General features: G+C 43.9%; 1 protein-coding gene across 3 annotated transcripts in view; it reads right to left on the bottom strand.

Moving 5' to 3' along the window:
- Positions 1-22,091, bottom strand: part of LOC133340808 (oncoprotein-induced transcript 3 protein-like) — a 36,732-nt gene extending 14,641 nt beyond the window's left edge. For 2 of the 3 annotated variants that reach the window (XM_061549223.1, XM_061549240.1), the window contains exons 1-11: positions 21,980-22,091; positions 20,543-20,575; positions 20,090-20,125; positions 19,558-19,590; positions 18,902-19,060; positions 17,695-17,868; positions 12,746-12,772; positions 12,011-12,196; positions 10,565-10,591; positions 9,908-10,030; positions 8,948-8,974 (exon numbers count right to left, since the gene is read on the bottom strand). In XM_061549223.1, the coding sequence (XP_061405207.1) occupies positions 8,948-8,974; positions 9,908-10,030; positions 10,565-10,591; positions 12,011-12,196; positions 12,746-12,772; positions 17,695-17,868; positions 18,902-19,060; positions 19,558-19,590; positions 20,090-20,125; positions 20,543-20,575; positions 21,980-22,046 (892 nt within the window). In that variant the 5' untranslated portion in view covers positions 22,047-22,091. The remainder of the gene's footprint in view (positions 1-8,947; positions 8,975-9,907; positions 10,031-10,564; positions 10,592-12,010; positions 12,197-12,745; positions 12,773-17,694; positions 17,869-18,901; positions 19,061-19,557; positions 19,591-20,089; positions 20,126-20,542; positions 20,576-21,979) is intronic. The other variant, XM_061549232.1, reaches the window with a different exon arrangement.
- Positions 22,092-25,080: the final 2,989 nt, after the last annotated feature.

Raw genomic sequence — 25,080 nt, 5'->3', positions numbered from 1 at the left:
TGTTTCGCATACAGTTTTCTCCTTAACTTGCACAATGTCCTGCAATGCATGGCATATAGATCACACGATCAGTAAGATTGTTTCAAACCAACAATCACACACCCGAAAATATTGGAGATACATCTTTTCTATATCCTTGGGTAGGTTCTTCACCAGGCAATGCTATCAATATAATAAGAAGATACGAACACAAATACAAGGTTAACATTTCGATTTAAAGCTTTCGTGACTGCAGGGATTCATCTTCTTGGTTCTTTCGGTAAAGTCACGTAGTCATGTGCAATTTCTAAATACTGTAGAGTTATCCTGTGCACAATTATCCGGCTTCCAACAGGCTTGATTTCAGTGCCAAAATTATATACAGGTCATTATACACTACATAGATACAACTTAAACAATGAAAACATTGCACATATATACATTTTCATTACTAATAACTACAGAGATAAAAATATAAAATACAGTGCGATCCGGCGAAAGTTTTGTATAATTCGGCGTTCGCTGGTCTAAAAGACTTCATCAACGATCGTCAAACACATGTTGCACTCTGCAATATTGGAGTCGTTAAATACGGTAAAGTAAATACGGTAACTTTTTGAAAGTAGGATATTTATTGTGGTCTTTGTTTAACACGTAGGCTTTAGCGACCAATATCATCCATAATATAGGTTTTTTGGGTTAACAATGCGCGAGCATCTATCGAAATTGAGAGAAATAAAAATAATTTTAACCGTTCGGATAGCTACAGGCTTAGTGCTGCTTGGAAGCGAATCATCGAATAATACATTGCTTATATGCATGCAGGTCACCATACATAAATGTGGATTACCTGTACACAGACAATAACAGGTACTGCTATTTTATTGCACGCAAATTACAGGAGGTACAAGAACAATGTGCATGCATAATGTTCATTCATAATGTACGTTGATTACCATATGAATAACCCAACCGGCAATTGCTAACCATTGTCATTTATGAATTAATTAATCTCCCCCCCCCCTTCGCACAAGAAGGGCTCATAAGTGACGTAATCACATCTTTCCCTCTAAGTGATGAAACAGGATTTCTCCACAAATCTGGCTGTCGCTTTGTGAAGCTAGTTGTAATTACTGGCGCAACGTCGTAATCAGATTGTAAAGGTTGTGGATTTTCTCTCCAGCATACCGGTGTGTTGTACTAGTAATGAATTCATCTTCTTGGTTCTTTCGGTAAAGTCACGTAGAATAACCAAGAAGATGAATCCCTGCAGTCACGAAAGCTTTAAATCAAAATTTAGTAATGAATTGGCATGTTTTGTTTATGTGACAAACCTAACTAATTGGCTGTTTTGGGTGGTGGTGGGTTTAATGACACATTTATATTTACGCGACCTAACCCAAAAAAACTATATTATGGATGTTCACTCATGCAAATTTCAATAGTAAACACATGTAAAACACAAAAAAGACAACACCATAAAACATGTTATGCAGGCATATGAAAAAATAAGGTATTTTAAATAATGTGATTATGCGGCGTTTAAAAAAATCCTGGTGCATCCTTTCCCCCGAAGCCGCCAGATAATCGACGGTGTACAGATGTAGTGACATCGCGGGATGTCAACGTGCAGCAGAGGTCGCAACCGGGTACCCGATACCCGTACCCTACCCGATACGGGTACGGGTACCCGTTTGCGACCCTGGTGCGGCCGGGTACGGGTAGACCGTGAGTCACTGGTGAGTAACCATTTGTCACTCATTTCCCAACGTCTTGTCTCTTCTCACAATTCAAGTTCCTAGAATCAACCCACCCGCGCCTGCAACATGGCTTCATCCCAGAGGTCGCAATCAGATACCCGATACCCGTACCCGGCCGGGTACGGGTAGGGTATGGGTATCGGGTACCCGTTTGCGAGCCTGGTGCGGCCGGATATGGGTACGGGTAAGGAATCAAAACCCGTTTGCGACCTCTGACGTGCAGAGCCGGCCCTAGAGAGGCACGGCGTGCGGTGTAACAACATCGTGGATACCACAGTGGTGTGGGTGTAGTACCAGCCCTAGAGAGGCCCGTTGAGCGCTCATTGATAGCGCTGGATGGCACCATGCTTGACGTGCAGTGCCAACCCTACAGGACATGGTGTTTGAGTGCCGGCCGAAGGGTGAGGTTACTAAAGGCCATGGCACTCTGGTTGACCCGGGAGGACACGTAACCAGTTAAGTCTACAAAGGGGCCCCAAGTGGGGGCTAGGGGTGGTCACGTGGTTGGGTTCCCAATCCTTCCTGAGGATTCTGGAAGGTGGTCGTGGCCAAGGGCAGAGCCAGCCACGCTGCAGAGAATATAAGCCAGGTCCCGAGAGGGACCAGGGTTGTTGTTCATCCTGGAATAAACCTTCACCTACCTTCTCTATTCAACGAGTTTTCAACACGTGGACCTGGACCCAAGCTGTTGGTCCCGGTCCGTAGTAGCAGTTACGTTGTAATTAGTATAGTTAACCTGGTAGTCACCAACATAGGTTGCTATTCTGTTAAGGGGAAAGTTACCCCGTGTGTTGGAGTTGAATAAATGTGTTGCCTCCAAGTCTATGTCTGCGACTCAGTTGAACTCACTACACATATATTGCACTGGCATCCACAGCGTTGAACTTGCATGTAGGCCGCTCGTCTGTATTGGTCGTTTGACTGTTGACTAGAGGCAACAACATCATCCGGCAGCACCCTGAGCGACCAAGCAGCCTTTTCAATGGACAGCACTGCTTGCTCCTGATGGAGAGAGGCCGAGAAAAGGTGGCCTAAACAAAGCTTGCCTCAACTCACCCGGTTGGCTTACTGCAGCCAACGGGCATCTCTTTACGTTGTCAGAAAGAAAGAAAGAAACCAAACTTCTCAAAATTTGAATGCTGGAAAGTTGGCACAACGATAGACTCAGATAAAAACAACCGACGACAAAGATGCTCGGCTCTCGTGACAAGGGAGCTTGTGAAACTTGACATTGACATCGCAGCACACTGCAAAGTTGGCTTCGCAGAGCAGGGATCCCTGACTGAGCACGTGATGAGCTACACCCGGTTCTGGTCAGGGAAAGCCAACAAGGAGAGACGCCTTTCAGGCATTGGCCTCATGATGAAGAGCACCACCGCTGGAAAGCTCTTGAGCCTTTCAATTGGCCTGATGTCTCTACGGCTACCCATCCAGGGTAACCAATTTGACACCATAATCAGTCAAATTTGATTTGGAGCTTTTGTTACTGCAGGAATTACTCTTCAGTTTTTTCAGTAAAGTCACATAGAATGAGAACATAATCATCAGTGTTTATGCACCAACCTTACAGGCTGATCAAGATGTAAAGGAATAATTTCATCATGACCTCAGAACTCTTCTCCGGGAGGTTGACCACAAAGACAAGCTTCTTGTGATGGGAGACTTCAATGCAAGAATTGGTCAGAACCATGACCTCTGGAGGGGAGCCATTGGAAAGCATGGGCTTGGCAACTGCTACTACAATGGTCGTATGCTACTGGAGCTCTGTGCCGAACACAACATTTGCATAACAAACACATTGTTCAAACAAAATCCAGATATAACCCCACGTGGAGACACCCATGCTCCAAGTATTGGCATCTACTGGATTACATCCTTGTATGCCAAGAGGATGCAAGGAACATACTACACACCAGAGTTATGCCCAGCACTGACTGCTATGCAGACCACAGATTGGTCAGAGCAAAAGTCACCCTCAGGATCAAACCACCACCCAATAATAAAGGTCTTCACCCCAAGAAGCTCCAAGAAGAGAAGCTTCCCCTGTTAAGGCAGAAATTCCAGAATAAGCTTAAGACCAGTTTCAGTGAACATCAAGACCCAGGCATGGATGCAGACCCTGAAGAGCAGTGGAAACATCTAAAACAGCTCTTCAGGACACAGCTGCGGAGGTGGTTGACTTCTCAATAGGGAAACACAAAGAATGGTTCGATGAGAATGATCCGGAAATTGAATCACTCCTCCAGACGAAACGGTCCTGTCATTCCAGACTACCTTCTTGTCCCAATTACCAAGTCACAAAAGCTGCATACAGTGCTGCGTACAAAAGCTGCATCAAGCGCTGCGTGCAAAACCTTGCAAAGAAAGCTGAGAGTCCTCAAAATCAACTGGTGAATAGACCTCGCAGAAAAGACACAGCTATATGCAGACATGGAGGATACAAGAGCATTCTATGAAGCCCTATGCTCAGTGTATGGACCCTCGCACCGGACACAGTCCCCCATAAGATCATCAGATGGCACAACCCTTGTGACAGACAAGGAAGCTATCATGCATCGATGGTCAGAACACTTTAGCGGTCTCTTTGTAGACAAGCAGACAGTCCAAGAAGCATCCATAGCCAAGATCTAACAGCGCGAAGTGAGGACTGAACTGGGCACACCACCAACACGGGCAGATATTGTATCTGCCATCAAGAAACTTAAATCACACAAGGCACCTGGTATCGATGGGATCCCAGCCGAAGTGTACAAGGAGAGAGGAGATGGACTTCTGGACAGCCTCACAGACCTTTTCTCATTTTGCAGGGAGAAGGGAGCAATACGCCAAGATCTCTGGGATTGAGTAATTGTCTCCCAATATAAGAACAAGGGGGTGTAATCTGATTGCTCCAATTACTGTGGAATCACATTGCTCTGTATCGCAGACAAAATTCTGTCCATGGTCCGACTCGACAGATTAGATGTCCACCATTGCCAAAGAAGTCCTTCCTGAAAGCCAGTGTGGCTTCAGGTCAAGGAGGGGAATGGCAGATATGGTTTTTGTTCTGAGACAATTACAAGAAAAGTACAGCGAACTGAACATGGGCCTCTATGCTGCATTCATTGACCTGAACAAGGCTTTTGACACAGTCGGTCGTGATGGTCTCTGGAGAATACCGTCAAAACTGGACTGCCCTCCCCGGTTCCGTACCATCGTGCAGCAACTACACGTCAGACAGAAAGGCCAGGTCAAACACAACGTAAGCCTCTCAGACAGCTTCCCCATCAACAATGGGGTCAAGCAAGGTTGCGTGCTGGCACCTACACTCATCGCCATATTCTTCAGCCTGATGTTCCAGAAGGCCAATGAGGGGCTGACAGAAGGCGTCTACATCCGATTCCGGACCGATGGCAGTCTCTTCAATCTTCGGCGTCTCTTTGCCAAGACCAAAACCACAGAGCAACATGTTCTGGAACTGCTATTTTCAGATGACTGCGCACTTCTTGCACACATGGAGAAGGCCCTAGAGCTCATTGTGAACTGTTTCTCTGATGCGGCTAATGCTTTTGGCCTGACCATCATTCTCAAGAAAACAGAGGTGTTATTCCAGCCCCCATCTTGTGGAGTGTACACCACACCATCAATCGCCATCGACAACACCCATCTCAACGCAGTGGAACAGTTAACATACCTGGGCAGCATAATATCCAACAACTCATTCATCACGAAGGACATTGACAACAGACTTGCCAAGGCAAACTGCTCCTTTGGCAGGTTCCACAAGCGTGTCTGGCAGAGCTACTCACTTCGTCTCACAACAAAGATACAGGTATAAAGGGCAGTTGTAGTAACCACCCTTCTATACAGCTCAGAATCCTGGGTCCTGTACAGGAAACAGCTGAGGCTGCTGGAGCGTTTCCACCAGCGCTGCCTGCCCTCTATCACGTACGTCAGATGGCAGGACTATGTCACAAACAACAGTCTTGGAGAGAGCTCAAACACCCAGCATTGAATCCATCCTGCTTCTTCATCAGCTACGCTGGGCTGGCCACGTCTCATGCATGGAGGACAACAGGATGCCCTAAGCGGTCATCTACAACAAGTTGTGTCATGGGAAGGGAGACAGGAGTGGACCTCGAAGACGCTTCATGGACCAGCTCAAACAGCAACTGACTGTTGTAGGTATCGATTCCCGAACCTGGGAGCTCAGGGCCGTTGAGAAAGACCGCTGGCGCTCCACAGCCAAATAAACAGCTAAAATTGCAGACCGCACGAGGCACAAAGCTTCAACAGAAAAACGGAGGCACAGAAAGACTACCACCATGGACACGTCCCCCACTCTGGCCCCGACTGGTTAGTAGTTCAAATGAACCACCTGCCACAAAATATGCAAATCAAGGACCGGCCTGTACAGCCACCAGCGTGCCTATCAACTACATTAATCTCATATATCCTCCCTGATCTTCGCAAGTAAAGAACCAGCCGACGACGACGAGTCCATCTATTTGTCCTTTGTGAACTCAATCTTAATTTTGGAGCTTTCGTGACTGCAGGAATTATTCTTTGTTTTTTTCGGTAAAGTCACGTATAAAAATAAAATAATATAATTAAATAATAGCATACGACGTTTCTATTGCAACACAAGCAATCATCATCAGGTATAATGAAATAGCGACATAGAATATAACCAGAAAACTATAGACAGACATATAAGCAGACAGATATCACCAAGATACACAGAGAGAGCAACCCAGGTACAGAGAGAGGTGATCGTCTCTGTGGGGTGGCCTTAAATAGACAGAGGGGGGCGGAGGCAGAGAGAGGGAGGGGGTAGGGAAAACATTTACATGTCAATGAGTACGAAGGGAGGGGAGTAAGGTAAGCAGGCTTAGAGGGAGACAGAACACACTAAATTAAATAACCTAGCAAAGTATCGAAATGTTATGTAAAACGACACAGAGAGTCGGTCAACACACAATTACACTCGTTTTGTATCGTTCTTAGGTTCTGCTCTGTCTGTGTGTCTCCGTTCCTCTTTTTTATGTTTAGTCTTTCTTTGGAATTTTCACACTTAAATTCTAACTTAGCAATCTTTGAAATACGTAATCGACCAGGCAATGCGTTAATTGTGTGTTGACCGACTCTCTGTGTCGTTTTACATAACATTTCGATACTTTGCTAGGTTATTTAATTTAGTGTGTTCTGTCTCCCTCTAAGCCTGCTTACCTTACTCCCCTCCCTTCGTACTCATTGACATGTAAATGTTTTCCCTACCCCCTCCCTCTCTCTGCCTCCGCCCCCCTCTGTCTATTTAAGGCCACCCCACAGAGACGATCACCTCTCTCTGTACCTGGGTTGCTCTCTCTGTGTATCTTGGTGATATCTGTCTGCTTATATGTCTGTCTATAGTTTTCTGGTTATATTCTATGTCGCTATTTCATTATACCTGATGATGATTGCTTGTGTTGCAATAGAAACGTCGTATGCTATTATTTAATTATATTATTTTATTTTTATACGTGACTTTACCGAAAAAAACAAAGAATACTTTGTGAACTCCTTGTGTGATGCTAAATGGCCATGCTCATAAAAACAATGTAATCTGCCATCTTGAGAGGAAATAGTCCTTAACAAAGTCCTATATTTTGAGGTCGTTTGACTTCAGTGATGTGTGATGCACATTTATTACATTTCATTGAAAGTCTGTGTGCTGTATTTGTACACATTTTATATTTAACCTGCCCTGTTGTCTGTTTATATTCTTTCAAAGCTTTGACGTTTAATATATTCGGATCTACCAAGGCTAACGAGCTGAAATTTTCTACACAAACTCGTCTCATGTGACAATTTAAGATTCAATTCAACCATGATGATGGTTACAAATTGAGTAATCATTGGAAAGATGTGATTAACCATGCAAAAAAGATTTAACTACACTTATTTGGACCATCTTATTTGACAGACAACTATTACAGGTTATTGATAGACAGCCAGTTTTGTTTTACCAGGTTTAGTTTTTTCTTTTTTCACACTTTTGTTATGTAGGCTAGGTGTAATCACAAACCGCACCTCTCCATAACAAAGGCTCAGTCTTTTGTTATGCAGTCTATTCTTAGTCGTAAGCCTCACCTTACCATATTAATAAAGAGTGTGCCGTACTTGGCCCTTCCTCTCTTCAACCTTTATATATACGGAGTGGTAGCTCTTGTAATCTCTCATTTGCTTGATACAGCTGTCGTGGCTGTGGCGGTTCCACCTGAAGACGGAAGCTTGTGTTGCCTCCGAAACGTCGTGATTTTTATTTTATTTTACTTTTATTAATTTAAAAAAATATTTTAACTTCGTGACTTTACCAAAAAAAAACTAACAATGTGATGGATTTGATCTGTGAATTTGATGGATGGGTGTATGGAATTGATGTGGTTGAAAAATTGGTTCAATGCTGGCAGGCCATGTGGCCAAATGACAAAAGTGTCATCTACATATCTCTTCCACAAGGAAGGACGTAGGGTGGATATCTGGATGGCATCTGTTTCAAATTTCTCCATGAAAACATTAACTATCACTGGTGATAAGGGGGGAACCCATAGGGGTACCTTCATTTTGTTTGTAGAAAGTACCATTCCAGGTGAAGTAAGTGTTGGTAAGGCAAACCACCCACTTTTATTCAACGCATCAAATTTGATTTATCCTGGGAACAAAATAATGTGTTTTCTACTTTGAAGTGCAAATTAAAGTGTGTGTATTGAAAAACTAGTTTTACCTATTTTTCTATTTAAATGATTTCCACTGCACGCGTAGAAGATGCCGAGAAGCAATCCGCGTTCATTACGTAACTGGTAACTCATCACGTGGATGACGTGGTCCGCGAGCGAGTACAGGATTGGCTGAGGAAAGCAGACGAAAGTGCAACGCCCCGGGAAAGCTCAGAGGAGGGAGGGGACAATGTTAACAGTTTCCAAATAAACAGGTACCCTGCGATTAGCTGTAGTTGAAGGTGATGACATCAATAAATCTTGGTTGGGTCACATTCTGATGAAGCCATGTTGGTTTAACCAGCCATACAGTTTGTTTTGCTCTTCATAACAAGCACTCTTTTAACCAAATATATTCTGCATAACAAGTGAACTAAAACATACACATTTAATTTGCCAGGTAGTTACATACATATCTATGTTTATGTACTTTGTGGGTGTTAAGGATAACGTGATATAAGCTTAGCTCACCTGTGCTTGGTGTCGACCATGAATAATCTGGGAATTAAACATTTCAAACATGGTCATTGATGGAAAGGCAGCAGGGAGATCACTGGGTGTGGTGGCCTCTGAGCCAGCACTTTATAATTTTTATGTTAAAAATCACCGATGATATCGAAACATCTCAAACAACTGTACATTAATAGAGACATAAACAACTCACAAGTGTAAAAAAAATCCAACAGGAAATATACATGCTGAAACAAATAACAATACTAACAACTTGCACTATAAATCATAGTAATCATCATATTCGTGATCATCAGTATTGATTCTACCAAGCACACTCTACAAGTGACCTGTTTGCTTGTGACTTGTATTTGGAGAAATATAAATTATTAGATAGATACAGACAAAAGCAATTTGGAGTACGTTTGGAGAGTTTATGCTGTAAAGTAGTATGTGATATTCCTAAATAAGTAAATAGAACAAAATATAAAAATTGTTAAAAAAGTATGGAGAATTGCATGCTTGGAATTACACTGACAGAAAGAAGAAAGCGTTAGAGAACGTATGTAGATTAATATCATTCAGCCGTTTCGAAAAGTGGGATTTGGCAGCCATAATAATTAAGTGCCAGTCAATGAATGGTATACGTCTGAGTGAACGTTTACCATGGAGACAAAGCGATGAAATCATGTACATTCATATTCATTTGATTCCTAAAGCCTTTATAGTCAAAGTGCATGTCTACTTCAAAGTTAATACTGTATTATAAACTGATATCCTCAGCAACGATATAATCAGCGGGTTCCAGGGGCTTCCCGATGAGGTCTTCCGTGACCCTAGCCCCAGTTCCTCTGCCCTGCTGGCACACCCGTGGAATTGCTCAACGGCGTGTGCGCTAACTGTCCACCGCAGTTACCGGCGCTATGTCACTACACAAATACTGAATGTAGTTTTGCAGGCCTGCAGGTAAAGTCCACTTACCATAGTATTGGCAGATGTCGCCCCAATAACCTCCATAGCAGTAGCAATGGATGTTTTCAGGATGCCAAGACCCGTAATCCACACAGGTCCCACCGTTGAGACACGGATTCGGTTGACACTTATCTGTAGAACGTATAGCAAAAAATAACGAAATTAAACTGTCCTTATGCAAATATTGGGTGGTGATTATCTACACACGCCTGTGATTCAGCATTGTGAAGGCAAGTTTGGTGGATCACACAAATGTTGTGAAACTCCCTTTCCGTGGGTGTCAATGTGTCATACTGTGGCTCGCTAGGAGAAAGCAAAACAGCAAGTGGACGAATCGCTGTTTCCATTTGTACGGACATCGTGTTGCCCCCTCGCACGTGTGGGTTTTCTGCAGGTCCTCCGATTTTATCCCACTTGTATGAACGCAAATCATTTAATTAACTGAAAATCTCTTAAAATAAAAACCCAATATTGCAGGACCTTACTGAGTCAAGTATCCTACGACTTCCTGTGGCTTTTACAGATGAATAATTAAATGATTATTGTTATAAGGTGGACATAACCCCCAGGACAGACAGTGTGGGGAGGCCTTCATCTAGCAGTGTTCGCTTCAAATATGAACTCATATGCCAACAAATGTGCATGCACAATATAAATATAGCTCACCTGGGCTTGGTGTCGACAAAGAATATTCTGGGAATTAAAAAAAAAATCACACGTTATCACTGATGGAAAGGCAACAGAAAGATATCCAGGTCTGTTGACTTCTCAGCCAGCACTTTACAGGTAGGGTTGGTGGCTCACACAAGACATCGTCATGCGTAATAGACAATATAAGGTGGCACTTTATGGCAGAGTTTCTGAATCTCCAGGCGTCCCAGTGTGTGTGTGCACGTGTTTCCACGTGCCGCAGGCGGCGTTAATTGCTTAGCGTGAAGCGTGGAACATGTTTAACAATCATCTGGCACGTGCTGTGTGAAACGAGTTAATTTGATTAGGGAGTAAATTAGTAAACGCAGAAAGACGAAGCGTGGTGGGTCACAAGGACTGCAGTTTGAGAAACCCTGCTATATGGTAATACAATCAGCAGGCTGCCTGTCTATACCAATACATTTTGAAAAGGACTGAGCTTTGTCCAGATAATTTAAACCTGTGGGATATATAGTCTTTAAGCTCACCAGGCATACTGTAAATCCAGGATAAACTGGTTTGATGGAGCAGAATGTGACTGAGGTTGCAGACCCTCATAGTTTACTGCATCTGTTATAAAAAAAAATTTAACCCAGTTATTTGATTAGTCAATTGGAGGGTTTGGTATGCTTGAATACTCAGATGCTGGGTGGCATTGGTTCATACTAGCTCTATACAATATTTAAGGCAGTCAAACTGGCAAGATTGATCTGCAATCAGCGAGCGAGGAGCATGCGAAAGTGAGGAGTCCACGACTGCTGCTGGAGCTCCACTACTGCAGCTCCGACTTGATTTATTCTTGGCTTATTATTTACATTCATAATATGATACATTTCCTAGCTAATAAAAGTACAATTTGTGCATCATTCTTTTAAATTGCAAGCTGAAAGTGACGGACAATTAGCGGCCCAACGCGAATACACTTCACTTTCAACCACAGCTGACTTGAAAACAATTATTGATTGGGGTGACGAAAACCTGATCGTCAACTAAAAAACTCAGCCAATGATAATATTAGTTATGAGGCTTTTCCTGTATGGAATTACATCATTAAAATGTGGCTGGGTGGAGGGTGTTCACTGCAGAATGACGGGAAAACTGCCATATGATAGAGACATACACAAACATGTTTTAACAAGATTGTGTCAGATTCAAGGTTTGTTTTTCTGTTTTTGTATGTTCTACATGGAGTGGTGTACATTGATAGCCAGGCAGGCATCATCATACATCACTATCAGGGTTTTAAATCTGAAAATTCGTTGACTTGTGTAGACTGAGAAAATATTCACTTGATTTAGTTTGAGTCAAATGACTCCAACCGATTCCACGTTTGACATACATTTGCATGCAATAACTCCAACTATTACTGAACAAATAGGTCTCACTGGATTCATTTACCCAAGTAAAACCATACAACCTTACCATAGTGGTCACAGTAGGGGCCAGTCCAGCCGGGAGGGCAGTAGCAATAATAGCCGTTGCTGTAGTGCCAATGCCAAGCCGAGTGCCAGCCTGATTCCCAGCCCGAGTGCCATCCCGAGTGCCAGTACGGGTGCCAGTGATTCGCACAGATCCCTCCATTCGAACATGTGAACGAGTTGCATACGTCTGGAAAAAAAACATCCGGATGTTATTCCTTTTTGGAATCACCAAACTCCTTCTTGTTTCACCACCCCCATGTTAATGTATTCACATACAGTTTTCTCCCTAATTTCCACAATGTCCTGAAATTTATGGTCTATTCATCGCACAGTTTTATGTTAACATTGTTTCAAACCAACAAGCACAACACCCGAATACATTGTGAGACACATCTTTCCATATCCTTGGGTAGGTTTTTCACCAGGCGATATCATTAATAGGAAGATATGAACAAAAATACAAGGTTAACAATTTTGTATTAGTTTATGGAAGAGGGAAATGTTCCATTTTTAAAGGTGATCAGATAAATAAATCTTGGTTGGGTAACATTTTGACGAAGCCATGTTGGTTCAATTACTATCACAATTTTCTACTTGCTCCTCAAAAAAAACACTCTTAATACGGTCTAAACCAAATTCATCATATATCCCGAGTTGAAAAAAAATACTTTTGAGGTAAAAAAAAAACCGGCACATGTATTGTTTGTAGATGTTAGGGTTAATAATCTTAGCTAACCTGTGCTTGGTGTCGACGTTGAATAATCTGGGAATTAAACATTTCACAGACATGGTCAGTGATGGATGTGATGGTCTCCGAGTCTGCACTGTATAATAATAATAATATTTCTTTGGTTCTTTCGGTAAAGTCACGTATAAAGATAAAATAATAAATTAAATAATAGCATACTACGACGTTTCGATTGCAACACAAGCAATCATCATCAGGTATAAAAGAAATAGCAACAAAAATCTAACCAGAAAACTATAGACAGACATATAAGCAGACAGATATCACAAAGATACACAGAGAGAGAACACGTATCGGCACAAAGAGAGAGATCGTCTCTGTGACGCGGCCTTAAATATAGAGAGGGGGCGGGGGCGGAGAGAGGGAGGGGGCAGATAATAAATTAGCATGTCAATGAGTTGACGACGACGTGGTACGGTACGCAAGCTTGAAAATTAGGAGAAAGACATACTAAAATTAAATAACCTAGCAAAATATCGAAATGTAATGTAATGCAACACAGAGAGTCGGTCAATACACAATTAACGCATAGCCTGGTTGATTACGTATTTCAAAGATTGCTAAGTTAGAATTTAAGTGTGAAAATTCCAAACGTCTCTGTGTGTCTTTGAGATATCTGTCTGCTTATATGTCTGTCTATAGTTTTCTGGTTAGATTTGTGTTGCTATTTCTTTTATACCTGATGATGATTGCTTGTGTTGCAATCGAAACGTCGTAGTATGCTATTATTTAATTTATTATTTTATCTTTATACGTGACTTTACCGAAAGAACCAAAGAATAATTCCTGCACTCACGAAAGCTCCAAAATTAAGATTGAATAATAATATTCATTTCATAAAGCACATTTCATATCAAAATATCTCAAAGAGCTGTATATTAAGAAAAAAAAACTCAAGTATAAAAAAAAAACACGACAGAAATAATAAAAGTAGAAACAAATAACAATACTGACACTCCAGTTGCACTATAGATCATAGTGATCATCATCTAAGGGATCATCAGTATGGATTTCCCCAAGTATGCTCTACAGGTGACCTGCTTGCTTATGACTCATATTTGGAGTTCAAGTCCTGCACATTTTGGAGAGAGATTCTCGTCCTTGACATTTATAAACCATTTTATCATGTCTCGTATCGTTCATTATTTGCTAAGCTACCATGTTTTGCAGTCCACTAATCTGCAAACTTTGATTTTAATCTTTCTGGCTGATAAATTACATACGCAGTATTTGGTAGTTATTTGATATTTCACCATACACAAGGCTGCTTAGTCTCCAACTTACTATTTCCACTCACAATATGATCGATTACTTAGCTGATAAGAGTACATTTTATGCATTGTATTATTTTGAATTACAAACTGACACTTTTAGACAATTTGCAGCCCAATGCAAATACACTTCCCTATCAATCATAACTGACTTGAAAACAATTATTGATTGGGGTGACACAAACCTGATCGTCAACTAATAAACTCAGCCAATGATAATATTAGTTATAAGGCTTTTCCTGTATGGAATTACATAATTAAGATGTGGCTGGGTGGAGGGTGTTCACTGCAAAATGACGGGAAAACTGCCGTATAATAGAGACATGCACAACATTTTTTTAACAAGATTGTAATGCGGTTGTAAACGGCCCTTCTGAGGTGCCGTCAGGGGGGGAGGAGTTAGGTCACGTGGGGGGAGAGGGGTTGAGTATAGAAGGAGGGGAACCGGAAGAGCAGGGGGAGTGACGGGGAACCAGGAACAGAGGAAGGCCACGAAGGGCGAAGCGGGGTGTGGCGAGATCGCCACGAACACGGGGGGGAGCGAGGATCGGCACCGTTGGCCAGCGGTGACCGACCCGAAGCAGCGAGGAGGCTGCAGTCAGCAGCGGGGCTGCACAGAGAGAGTGGGCAGCGGGTCTGCATACAGTGACAGCCAGAGGGTCTGCACATAGGGGTAGCAGCAAGTCTGCAGGGGGGAGGTTACAGTAGATGAAGCAGAGAGTCAGAGGGGTGAGGAAGCTATAATAGCAGTGAATAGCCGGGGGCTACAAATACAGGAGTTATAACAGAGTGCCGTGTGGGTAAAGACGTGAACCTGAATAAAGACACGAAGACAGAAAGAAGTGTTCGAGTCCTTTTATTACACTGGAGTCAGAAGTGAAACGGCATGGCGAAACAACTGAGGAAGAAGAATATCCCATCTCCGGCGTCGGCTTCATCATCGGACGACGACGATCTTCCTCCTGAGGTCGGCTTCACTTCGGCGGAGGGAGAGATCCGTGAGGGCCCGGGTGTGGAGGAGGTTGCCGCTGCGCCCGACCCATCTGCGTTGAAGGACGAAGATTTAAGATGGACCCGGATGGCGGAGCAACTGGCGACCCTAAAAACCGTCATCACGGAGTTGTGTGACCTTGTCACGCCAAGGGCGGCGTTGGAAGGTGATGGTGGTGATCGGCAGGAGCCCGGGTCGTCTTCGATGGCGCCGCCATCGACCACGCGGCGTGAAGACGCCATCTTGGGCGTGGCGCACCACGGAAGGCGGGAAGCCGCCATCTTGGGGCCGCCACGAAGATCGTCCGCCATCTTGGCGACACCGCGTTGCGACGCCTTGCTGAACTTGCCGCCGGAAGAGTCGGTGACGGACGGAAGCAGGCCAAGGAGCCGCAGTCGTCACCTTACAACTGTTAAGGAGTTCTCCATCGGGGGCGATTGGAGTGCGTTCGCTTGTCGATTTTTGGCGGCGGTACGAACGGCAAGGTGGACGGACGCCGAGGCGCTGGAGGTGCTTCCGACTCTCCTTGACGATGAGTCTGTTCGTTTTTTTCGCTCTATAAAAGCTGCGAAGAAGAAAACATTGCGTGGAGTGTTCGACGAAATGGCGGACGCGTACGAGCCACCGGATGACGCCCATCGCCGCTTCGTGCAGCGGCAACGCGCACCGGAGGAGTCGCCTGTAGCGTACAGGGGCGCCGTGCTGGAACTCGCGATGGCCGCTTACCCGGAGACGGAGCCTGACCTGCTGGAACCTCTCATCTTGGGGAAGATGTTGGAGTTATCCCGGGATCTGGGCATTCCTATGCCGGCTTGCGGTCACGAGAAACTCACGTCCCGGACCGCGGCTAAGTGTTTGGACGCCCAGTTCAATCTCCGCCACTGGAAACAAGTCACGGCGTGGACGGGCGGTCCTGTCGTCGATGGGGGGGCCGTAGGGTGGGACCCTACAAAGGCCGTGTACGTGCCGGATGCGACCGGCCCAAAGGAGCTGTCGGCCGCCTCCACTCCGTGGCCGGCTCGAAGCGAGCCGGGGCCGCGGGCTCCGCCGCCGGCACGGCCACGTCGGGACGGGGTGCCTGCTGCGCGCCGACCCGACGTCGACTGTTTCTGCTGCGGCCGTCGGGGCCACTATGCCAGGGACTGCTGGGCCCGGGTTCCGGGGCCGCCCCAGCAGGAGGCCTCGATCGCGGACGTCCCAAAGAAAGACCCTCCGGCACAGACAAGCCGGCCGTGACAGCGCAGGGAGGAGGACCTTCCGCTTGTGGGACGCCGACCGGAGCCGCAGAACCCACGGGACCTGCAGCTCTTCCTATCCCTCCGCGGACGCGAGTACGGGATGTTTCTGGACGCGAGCGGGACAGTGGCGGGCCTCCAATGGCGACGGAAGATTTTGCGCCCGTCGCCCCTAAAACCCTTCCACGTTCCCGCTCGGCGGGTGGGCCGCCGACCGTCCGGGACGGCCCGGCTACCCGTACTCGCTCGAAATCCCTCACGTTTCGTTAGATTGTGTTGTGTTGTGTTATTGTTATAATGTTCTTCAATGCTTCGTGTCTTTTTGCGTGTTGGCCCTTTACACCCGCATTGCTTTTCAGGTTGCAATTCAGCCGAGGTCGGCTGGATTTTCTTTAGGGGGGAGGGTGATGTAATGCGGTTGTAAACGGCCCTTCTGAGGTGCCGTCAGGGGGGGAGGAGTTAGGTCACGTGGGGGGAGAGGGGTTGAGTATAGAAGGAGGGGAACCGGAAGAGCAGGGGGAGTGACGGGGAACCAGGAACAGAGGAAGGCCACGAAGGGCGAAGCGGGGTGTGGCGAGATCGCCACGAACACGGGGGGGAGCGAGGATCGGCACCGTTGGCCAGCGGTGACCGACCCGAAGCAGCGAGGAGGCTGCAGTCAGCAGCGGGGCTGCACAGAGAGAGTGGGCAGCGGGTCTGCATACAGTGACAGCCAGAGGGTCTGCACATAGGGGTAGCAGCAAGTCTGCAGGGGGGAGGTTACAGTAGATGAAGCAGAGAGTCAGAGGGGTGAGGAAGCTATAATAGCAGTGAATAGCCGGGGGCTACAAATACAGGAGTTATAACAGAGTGCCGTGTGGGTAAAGACGTGAACCTGAATAAAGACACGAAGACAGAAAGAAGTGTTCGAGTCCTTTTATTACAAGATGGTGTCAGATTTAAGGGTTGTTTTCCTACTCTTTGGGTCTTTTGGTAAAGCCACGTAGATAGAAAAATAATAAATAAAAAATCACGACATTTCGGTCGCAATACAAGCAATCATCAGGTGAGAAAATTTAGCGGGAGAGCTACTGAGGCAGGAAAAAATATTTTGTATTATTTTTCTATCTACGTGGCTTTGCCGAAAGACCCAAAGAATATGAATTTCCTGCAGTCACGAAAGCTTTAAGTCAAGGTTTGTTTTCCTGTTTCTGTATTTTATACATGAAGTGGTGTACATTGATAGCCAGGCAGGCATCATCATACATCACTATGAGGGTTTTAAATCTGAAAATGCGTTGACTTGTGTAGACTGAGAAAATATTCACATTATTTAGTTTTAGTCCAATGACTCCAACCGATTCTACGTTTGAAATTAATTTGCATGCAATAACTCCAACTATTCATGAACAAATTGGTCTCACTGGATTCATTTACCCAAGTAAAACCATACAACCTTACCATAGTGGTCACAGTAGGGGCCAGTCCAGCCGGGAGGGCAGTAGCAATAATAGCCGTGGTAGTAGTGCCAATGCCAATCCGAGTGCCAGCCTGATTCCCAGCCCGAGTGCCAGTACGGGTGCCAGTGATTCGCACAGATCCCTCCATTCGAACATGTGAACGAGTTGCATACGTCTGGAAAAAAACATCCGGATGTTATTCCTTTTTGGAATCACCAAACTGCTTCTTGTTTCACCACCCCCATGTTAATGTATTCACATACAGTTTTCTCCTTAACTTCCACAATACATTGTGAGACACAAAACATGCTAATTCATCACTAGTACAGCACACCGGTGTGTTGGAGATTTCTCTGGCTGTTGCCTGAAGAAACTAGTTGTAATTACTGGCGAAACGTCATTTTCAGTTTGTAAATGTTGTGGCTTGGCTCTCCAACACACCGGTTTGCTGTACTAGTGACGAATTGGCATGTTCTGTTTACGTGACAACCCTTACTAGTTGGCTGTGTTGGGTGGTGGCGGGTTTTCACGACACATTTATATATTCACGCGTTTTAACCCAAAAACCTCTATTATGGATTATTATCATTTGTTTAGCGATCATTGACTCCAACTGATTCCATTTTTGAGGTTCATTTGCACGCAATGGCTGCAACTGGTCATTTGCAAAACTGCTTTTCACTGGACCCATTTGTAACGACTCAGACAACGTTGCAATCAGAGCCACTTTATTTGGACACAGCCACAATGCGGGACCCTAGGCTTTGTTCTTGTCTAAAGCTTATGACCTCCTCCAAACGTCCCCACTCCCTGTGCTCTCCCCTTTTATATTCCTCGAGCCCCCTTTCTGGAACTTTATTGTTTTTCCCCCAAGCCAATCCCTGTCCTTCCCCTCTAACGGATCCTCTTTCCATACTCTTTGGTTATTTCGGTACATGACTTTACCGAAAGAACCAAAGAGTATGGATCATTGCAGTCACGAAAACTTCAGATCTAGATTGGATCCTCTCTCTTTACCGCTTAATCCAGTTAAAACTTTATTACTCCAATCCCTTTAAAAGTCTGCCTCCAGAGCAATCACCGTGGAGGTCGCTTTCTACCAATCCGAGACCTTTGTTTATTTTCAAATAGCCGTTAGGCTGCATATTGGCTTGAGGTAATTTTTCAGTCATTACACATTTACCAAAGTAAAAACCATCCAATCTTACCGTAGTATTCACAGTAGGGGCCATACAAGCCTGGTGGGCAGTAGCAATAGTAGCCTTGATGCCAGTTCTCGTGCCAGTGCCACTGGCTATGCCAATGCCAGTGGTGCCAGTCGTTTGCACAGATCCCTCCATTCATACATGAGTATGAGCCGCAATAGGCTGCAAAACACAGGTCCTGATTTGTCATTCACTGCATCAGATCTCACGCAATAATGAGTTTATACATATTGCTTTTATATAGAACAAATAGATCAGCTCACGGGCCGGAGTGAGATGGACGTTGGCATCTCAGGGAAATGAGAGATGGTGACAGCATGGGGAGGTCTTTATTTAGAAGTAGGTAGACAATGGGATGTGATGACGAGTACAATGATGAATCTATGTGTCCAAAGTTCCTATCTGCTCAAGTGAGCATGGTATAGCAACAACAAATGGTTCAAATAGAGAGGAGATGACTTAATATTAGAGTTACAAAACACTCGCGATACCTTCTGAATAGACTACATCCTGCACCCCTAATTACTAAAAGAAGCCATACACACCTACGTTTTTGAAGTAGAAAATACTTGCGTATGTGTTTATGTATTCTTTATAGACGTTGAGGTAAATGCGGTGGGATAAATTGTGGATACCTCTTTCACAATGCCTAAACTTACCAGAGTGCCATTTCTGTTCTTGCCGTGAGCTTTCTGTGGAGTAGAATTAATACATTACAAATTAATATTTTACAAAATGTGCTAATGTTCAATCCACAACAGGATTTCGTAGCATTTAGCATTGAATTGTGGTGCCCCGGTAGCAAGATGTGAACTACCTCGCCTAGTATACAGGAGGTCGTGGGTTCAATCCAGACCCTGATGCCTGCTGTATATTTTGAGTTTGCATGTCTCTCTCCCAGTGGTCACGTGGATTTTTCTGCGGATTCTCTGTTTTTTCAATCCACATTTAGAAACATGCAGTTAGGGTGACTAGCCACTTCGTTGAGCTATCATTGGTGACCAGGTCGCTTCAGCCACATCTCATTGGGTGTGGAGCCACATTCACACCACACGACTGTTACTCGCACTTGAGTTTTCGACGGAGTAAATACAAATGTACTCTCCCGTAAATGAGTCTGCATTGTTTTTAGACTTCGAGGTTAATGTTGCGGGATACATCGTGGGGGCCTCTATCAACGCCATAACTTACCCGCTGTGTGCCATTTCTCTTCTTGCTGAGAGATTTCTAGAGAACAATACGTTACAAATAAGTCAAGAAAGTTCTGTAATCTACACAAGCTTTATTTTCATTTGCTGATTAATTCGTATAGCAATATACATTGGGTATATTTATAGTTTATAATGATCAGAAACCATGCACTCAGACTGTCAGGATGTGATATGGTCAACACATTTTGGTTGGGTCAAAGATGAAGCCAAGTCGGTTAAATCAGCCGATCACAATGTTTTATTTGTGCTTCACAAAAAGCACTCTTGATAAATTCTGAACCAAATATATCATACAAAGCTAGCTTTAATAACATGCACACTTGATTTGTATAGTTCTTACATTTGAATGAATGCTTTCCTGTATTGTTTGTTAGACATTAAGATTAATGCGGTGGGATACATTTTGTGTCTTTATCACAATGCCAAAACTTACCAGTTGTGTGCCATTTATCTTGCCTAGAGTATGCTGTGGAATAGAAATAATACATTATACATTCTTTTGTAAGTGCTGTGTTGTAGTGTAATCGACAACAAGATTTATTTTATATACACAAATTGCAATCATACATTTCACAGGCAACATACATTCGTGGCAGCTTTCTTTTTAAAATCTTTGGGTGTCTGTTTCACACATACTGTACATTATAAAACTGATTAATACGTCACAACTAAATTATACTGAGGAGTATCAAAACCGGCGCACAGTTGTCGTATTTAGTGACACAAATACTACTGGAGAACAATGATTGGGAATAATTTCGTCGATATCCAGATGAAGACTTTTTACAATTCAACAAGCTCGTCGCCTACTCAAGCAATAATTACATAATATAAAATATCAGCCCTTTGCCTTATTGCCGGATGAAGACCTCCCAGCAACACAATGCACTTGTCGGGAGGTTCGATGAAGGAGAAGAAAAGCCAATGATCACCTCATATCACTTGCCCACTGACCTCAGTTGTAATTCTGACAACTGGCTCAAAGTGCAGTGCACAAAATACTGCACCACTCTTAAGTGTTTTTACTATGATTATAACTTAGTATGAATTGCATTATATAAGTTGCATGAATCGGCCGGTGTAACAGGTCTATTTCTCTAATTTTAGTTGTTAGTATGCACTGCCTGAATTATGACAGTATTGTTATGTTTTAATGTTACACTTTTATCCAGGAAAACGTTACTGAACCTCTGAACTCTTTTGTTTAGGAAGGTTTTGCATTGGGATATTTGGCCAATTTCATCAGTGAATATTTGGCTTATGGTAGGTTACCATAGAATCTGGAGACCGCTCCTACCCTTGGGGTGGTGGAACGCTAAGGTTCTACACAGGATGTGGAAGAACAGTAATGCTATATTGACTACCTCGCCGACTCAAGCCAGCTCCTGACTACATCGCAGCTCAAGCTTATCCAGCACTTGCTATTCCCAAGCAGTCTCCATTTCCAGTACCGTAGAGTACTAACCAGACTCAACCCCGTTTAGCATCTGACATCCGACGAGATCGTGCACATTCAGGGTGCTTTGGCCAATCCGCACATTGTGGAGTGTGGCTCGTGACAGATCCTGAAAGTTGAGCAGGTTGAGCCTCCATAGTGCTCGAATGTGCGATCACAATTCATTACAAGTTTGTTTGGTATAATTCTTTGGGCTATCTACTGAGCAGTAGACAGTGTAACAAAATCCATTGTTGTGTTGTACTTATATGCTTCCCTTTTACCAGCACACAATGATCCATGGGAAGCTTGAAAACAATCTCCATGATCTATGCGGCGTGGGGAGACCCCGTGCAGCAGTCGATAGGGACAAAGGCTGTACGTGCACGACAATTATCTTAGTCAACAAATAACACTTGTAAAAGACATTCTTACCACATTGCTGAGTGGCGAGAAGCAGGAGCACCCAAGCTACACCATGCAATGGAGGATGCATCTTCATAGAACTTTCACAGCATGGGGTTTTCACCCCGAAGTACAGACTGAAAAAAATACACGGGGTTTTAATGCTGCACACAGCTGGAACCCTACATCAAAACTCCCAGGTATTTGCATGGTCATAAAAAATTACCTTGCTGTGCATTAGATAATTTGGCTCGATTTTATTGATTTTTAAATCAATCATGTTTCGAGGCTAAACAGGTGTGGAGTTGACAATAACATCAACACGTGTATTAGTATTGTAAAAAAAAGTCCATGCTGCAATGTGTCATGGTTATTGGGCAGGGCACCTTTGATGTTGCTGTGTAACAATCCATCCAGCACCTGCACTCGAGCTGACTCTATTTCCACTGTGTATGTCCCCTCGGGGAGGGGGGTTCTCCTGGGAGAAATTCCGACGGAAACGGATTGATCATGGCCAATGATGACGATATTGATACCCCTGATGTTGGCTCAAAGTCAGTGGTTCAGATAATGTGTTTTGTGCCAGACACACAGCTGGCACCGCATGTCAAAGCTCCCATCTGAGGCAGTGGTTGAAATTCTACTTTTGTAAGACAGGGAACATTCACTCTGTATAAGTGACTTCTGACGTGCAGAAAAATATTGCATAGTCTCACCATCCAGTATTCATATTATCGACTATTGGTGGTGATTATGATGATGGGGAGGATGGGCCAATCTTGTTCAGAAATTCCTTTACCATTATAGTATCAGCGAAGATCAATCCATTGCTGGATAAAGGCCTCCCCAAGGCGTCGCCATATTTTTCGGTCATGCTATTCAACATCCATCTAGTTGCTGCACAGGAGCTGATTTCATCGCTCCATCTTCACAGTGTACATATTTGCAGGTGTCTTTTATACTTTGTCTGCCACTCCGTTGTTAGTCTGGACCGTTGGCTTATCCTTTTCTCAGAACATGCCCTGCATAAGCCCATTTTTCTTAACAGTTAATGTGGTTTCTAACAAGCATATGTTCTCGAATCTGAGTTTATGTTTCGCTGTGGCTACAGCACTTGACTTAAAATTTAATCAGAATCTTTATTTAGACTGGAGGAATTCGATGAGCTATGAAGTTCTATTTCACGGATGTCCAATATGGGCGGGTCAGCAAGTTACAACAGAAAGCAATACAAAACATTTCAATGCCAAATTGTAGTTAAAATGCGTACTAGTTTGGCGTAAGTGCAGCCCATCATAATACTGCGGTAAATACAGGAATACCTTGCACTTTCGTCTGGTTAGGGACCAGAGCATGGACGAATGTCAAAAATGGACGAATGTCAAAGCAGAGCCTTTATTTAGCTTTGCTCATTAAGTTTGATTATGTCAAGCTTTTTTTGCAAATTTAGAACCTTATGGGTTCTTTTATCTTTACTATGACCACACTTAGGACCCATTATGAATATTAACCTTATGGCGGGACCCCGGGGTCCCGAATAAACGGAAGTCAAAATCACAATTATTTTATTTATTTTTTGTGACTATGTCCCACCGCGCACATAAATGCCGCGACCCACCTGGCGTGGATTATTCTGTTGTCATGTTTCCAAAAATGCAGTAGTCATAAACAAAACTTTGAAACTTTTATTAGCGCACAGTGTAGAGCTCGACGAGAGGAATAGATTGCCGTATCATTCGCCTTCAACAGACATAAAATGATGTCGCAACGCAATTTATGCGAGAGACGGGGCTTTGGGGCCATCTTTTTAGTATGGAGGGGGGAGGGGGGTTTACCCAAATGCGTACGCTTGCGTATGGAGGGTCTACTGACAATATACGTACAGTGAGGGAAAAAGTATTTGATCCCCTGCTGATTTTGTACGTTAGCCAACTGAAAAAGAAATGATCAGTCTATAATTTTAATGGTAGGTTTATTTGAACAGTGAGAGACAGAATAACAACAACAAAATCCAGAAAAACGCATGTCAAAAATGTGTGGTGGTGGGAATCCTACTTGAAACCGGATTCCCACCACCACCCATCTCAAAAGAATTATCTCATCAAAACGCTATACCACAGAGCCCATGGCATTTCTGACCAACACCACCTGGCCGTTGAATTAAGACATGTACATCGGGCCCTCAGGATGAACGGATATTCTGACCGCACTATCCGCCAAGCTGTTTCTCCCACCACACAGAAACAGCCACATGAAACTCCGACCAAAACCATCACGTTGCCATACATAGCAGGCGTGACCAAAAAGATCTCCAAAATTCTAAAAAAACATAAGATCCAAGTCCGATTCAGTACAGTGCATAAAATCCGTGATTTGATTCCATCTGTGAAGGATGTCGTTCCTGACTTACAGTATCCTGGAGTCTACAAATTGAGTTGCATTTGTGGTGATTGCTACATTGGAGAAACGAAACGTCATGTTTCTGATCGTGTCCGCGAGCACAAGTCAGATCTGAAACACGGCAGAACTGATTCTTCGGCCGTTGTCGATCATTGCTACAACTCGGTGGGCTCTCATGAAATTGTCTTTTCCGAGACCAAGGTTCTCTGCAAACCTCCTGGCTACCATCAAAGGTTTGTACACGAAGCCATACAAATATACAAACACAGACATAATTTCAACCGTGATGACGGTTACAAACTGAGTAATCATTGGAAAGATGTGATTAACCATGCAAAAAAGATTTAACTACACTTATTTGCCAATCTTATTTGACAGACAACTATTACAGTTTTACCATGCTTAGTGGTTGTCTCCCTGTCACAGGTTGAGTCACAAACCGTACCTCTCCATAACAAAGGCTCAGCCTTTGCTATGCAGTCTATTCTTAGTCTTAAGCCTCACCTTACCATATTAATAAAAAGTATGCGGCCCTTGCCCCACCATCTTCTCCAACCATTATATAAACGGAGTGGTAGCTCCTGCAATCTCTCATTTACTTGATACAGCTGTCGTGGCTGTGACGGTACCACCTGAAGACGGAAGCTTGTGTTGCCTCCGAAACGTCGTGATTTTTATTTTATTTTACTTTTTAATGTTTTTACCTACGTGACTTTACCGAAAAAACCTAA

Source organism: Lethenteron reissneri, chromosome 2 (assembly GCF_015708825.2).
Source record: "Lethenteron reissneri isolate LAM-NWPU_2019-01 chromosome 2, ASM1570882v1, whole genome shotgun sequence".
In the NCBI taxonomy this organism is placed as follows: Eukaryota; Metazoa; Chordata; class Hyperoartia; order Petromyzontiformes; family Petromyzontidae; genus Lethenteron; species Lethenteron reissneri.
Note: the sequence above shows the minus strand (reverse complement) of the source record. Positions and strands in the feature narration are given on the sequence as shown.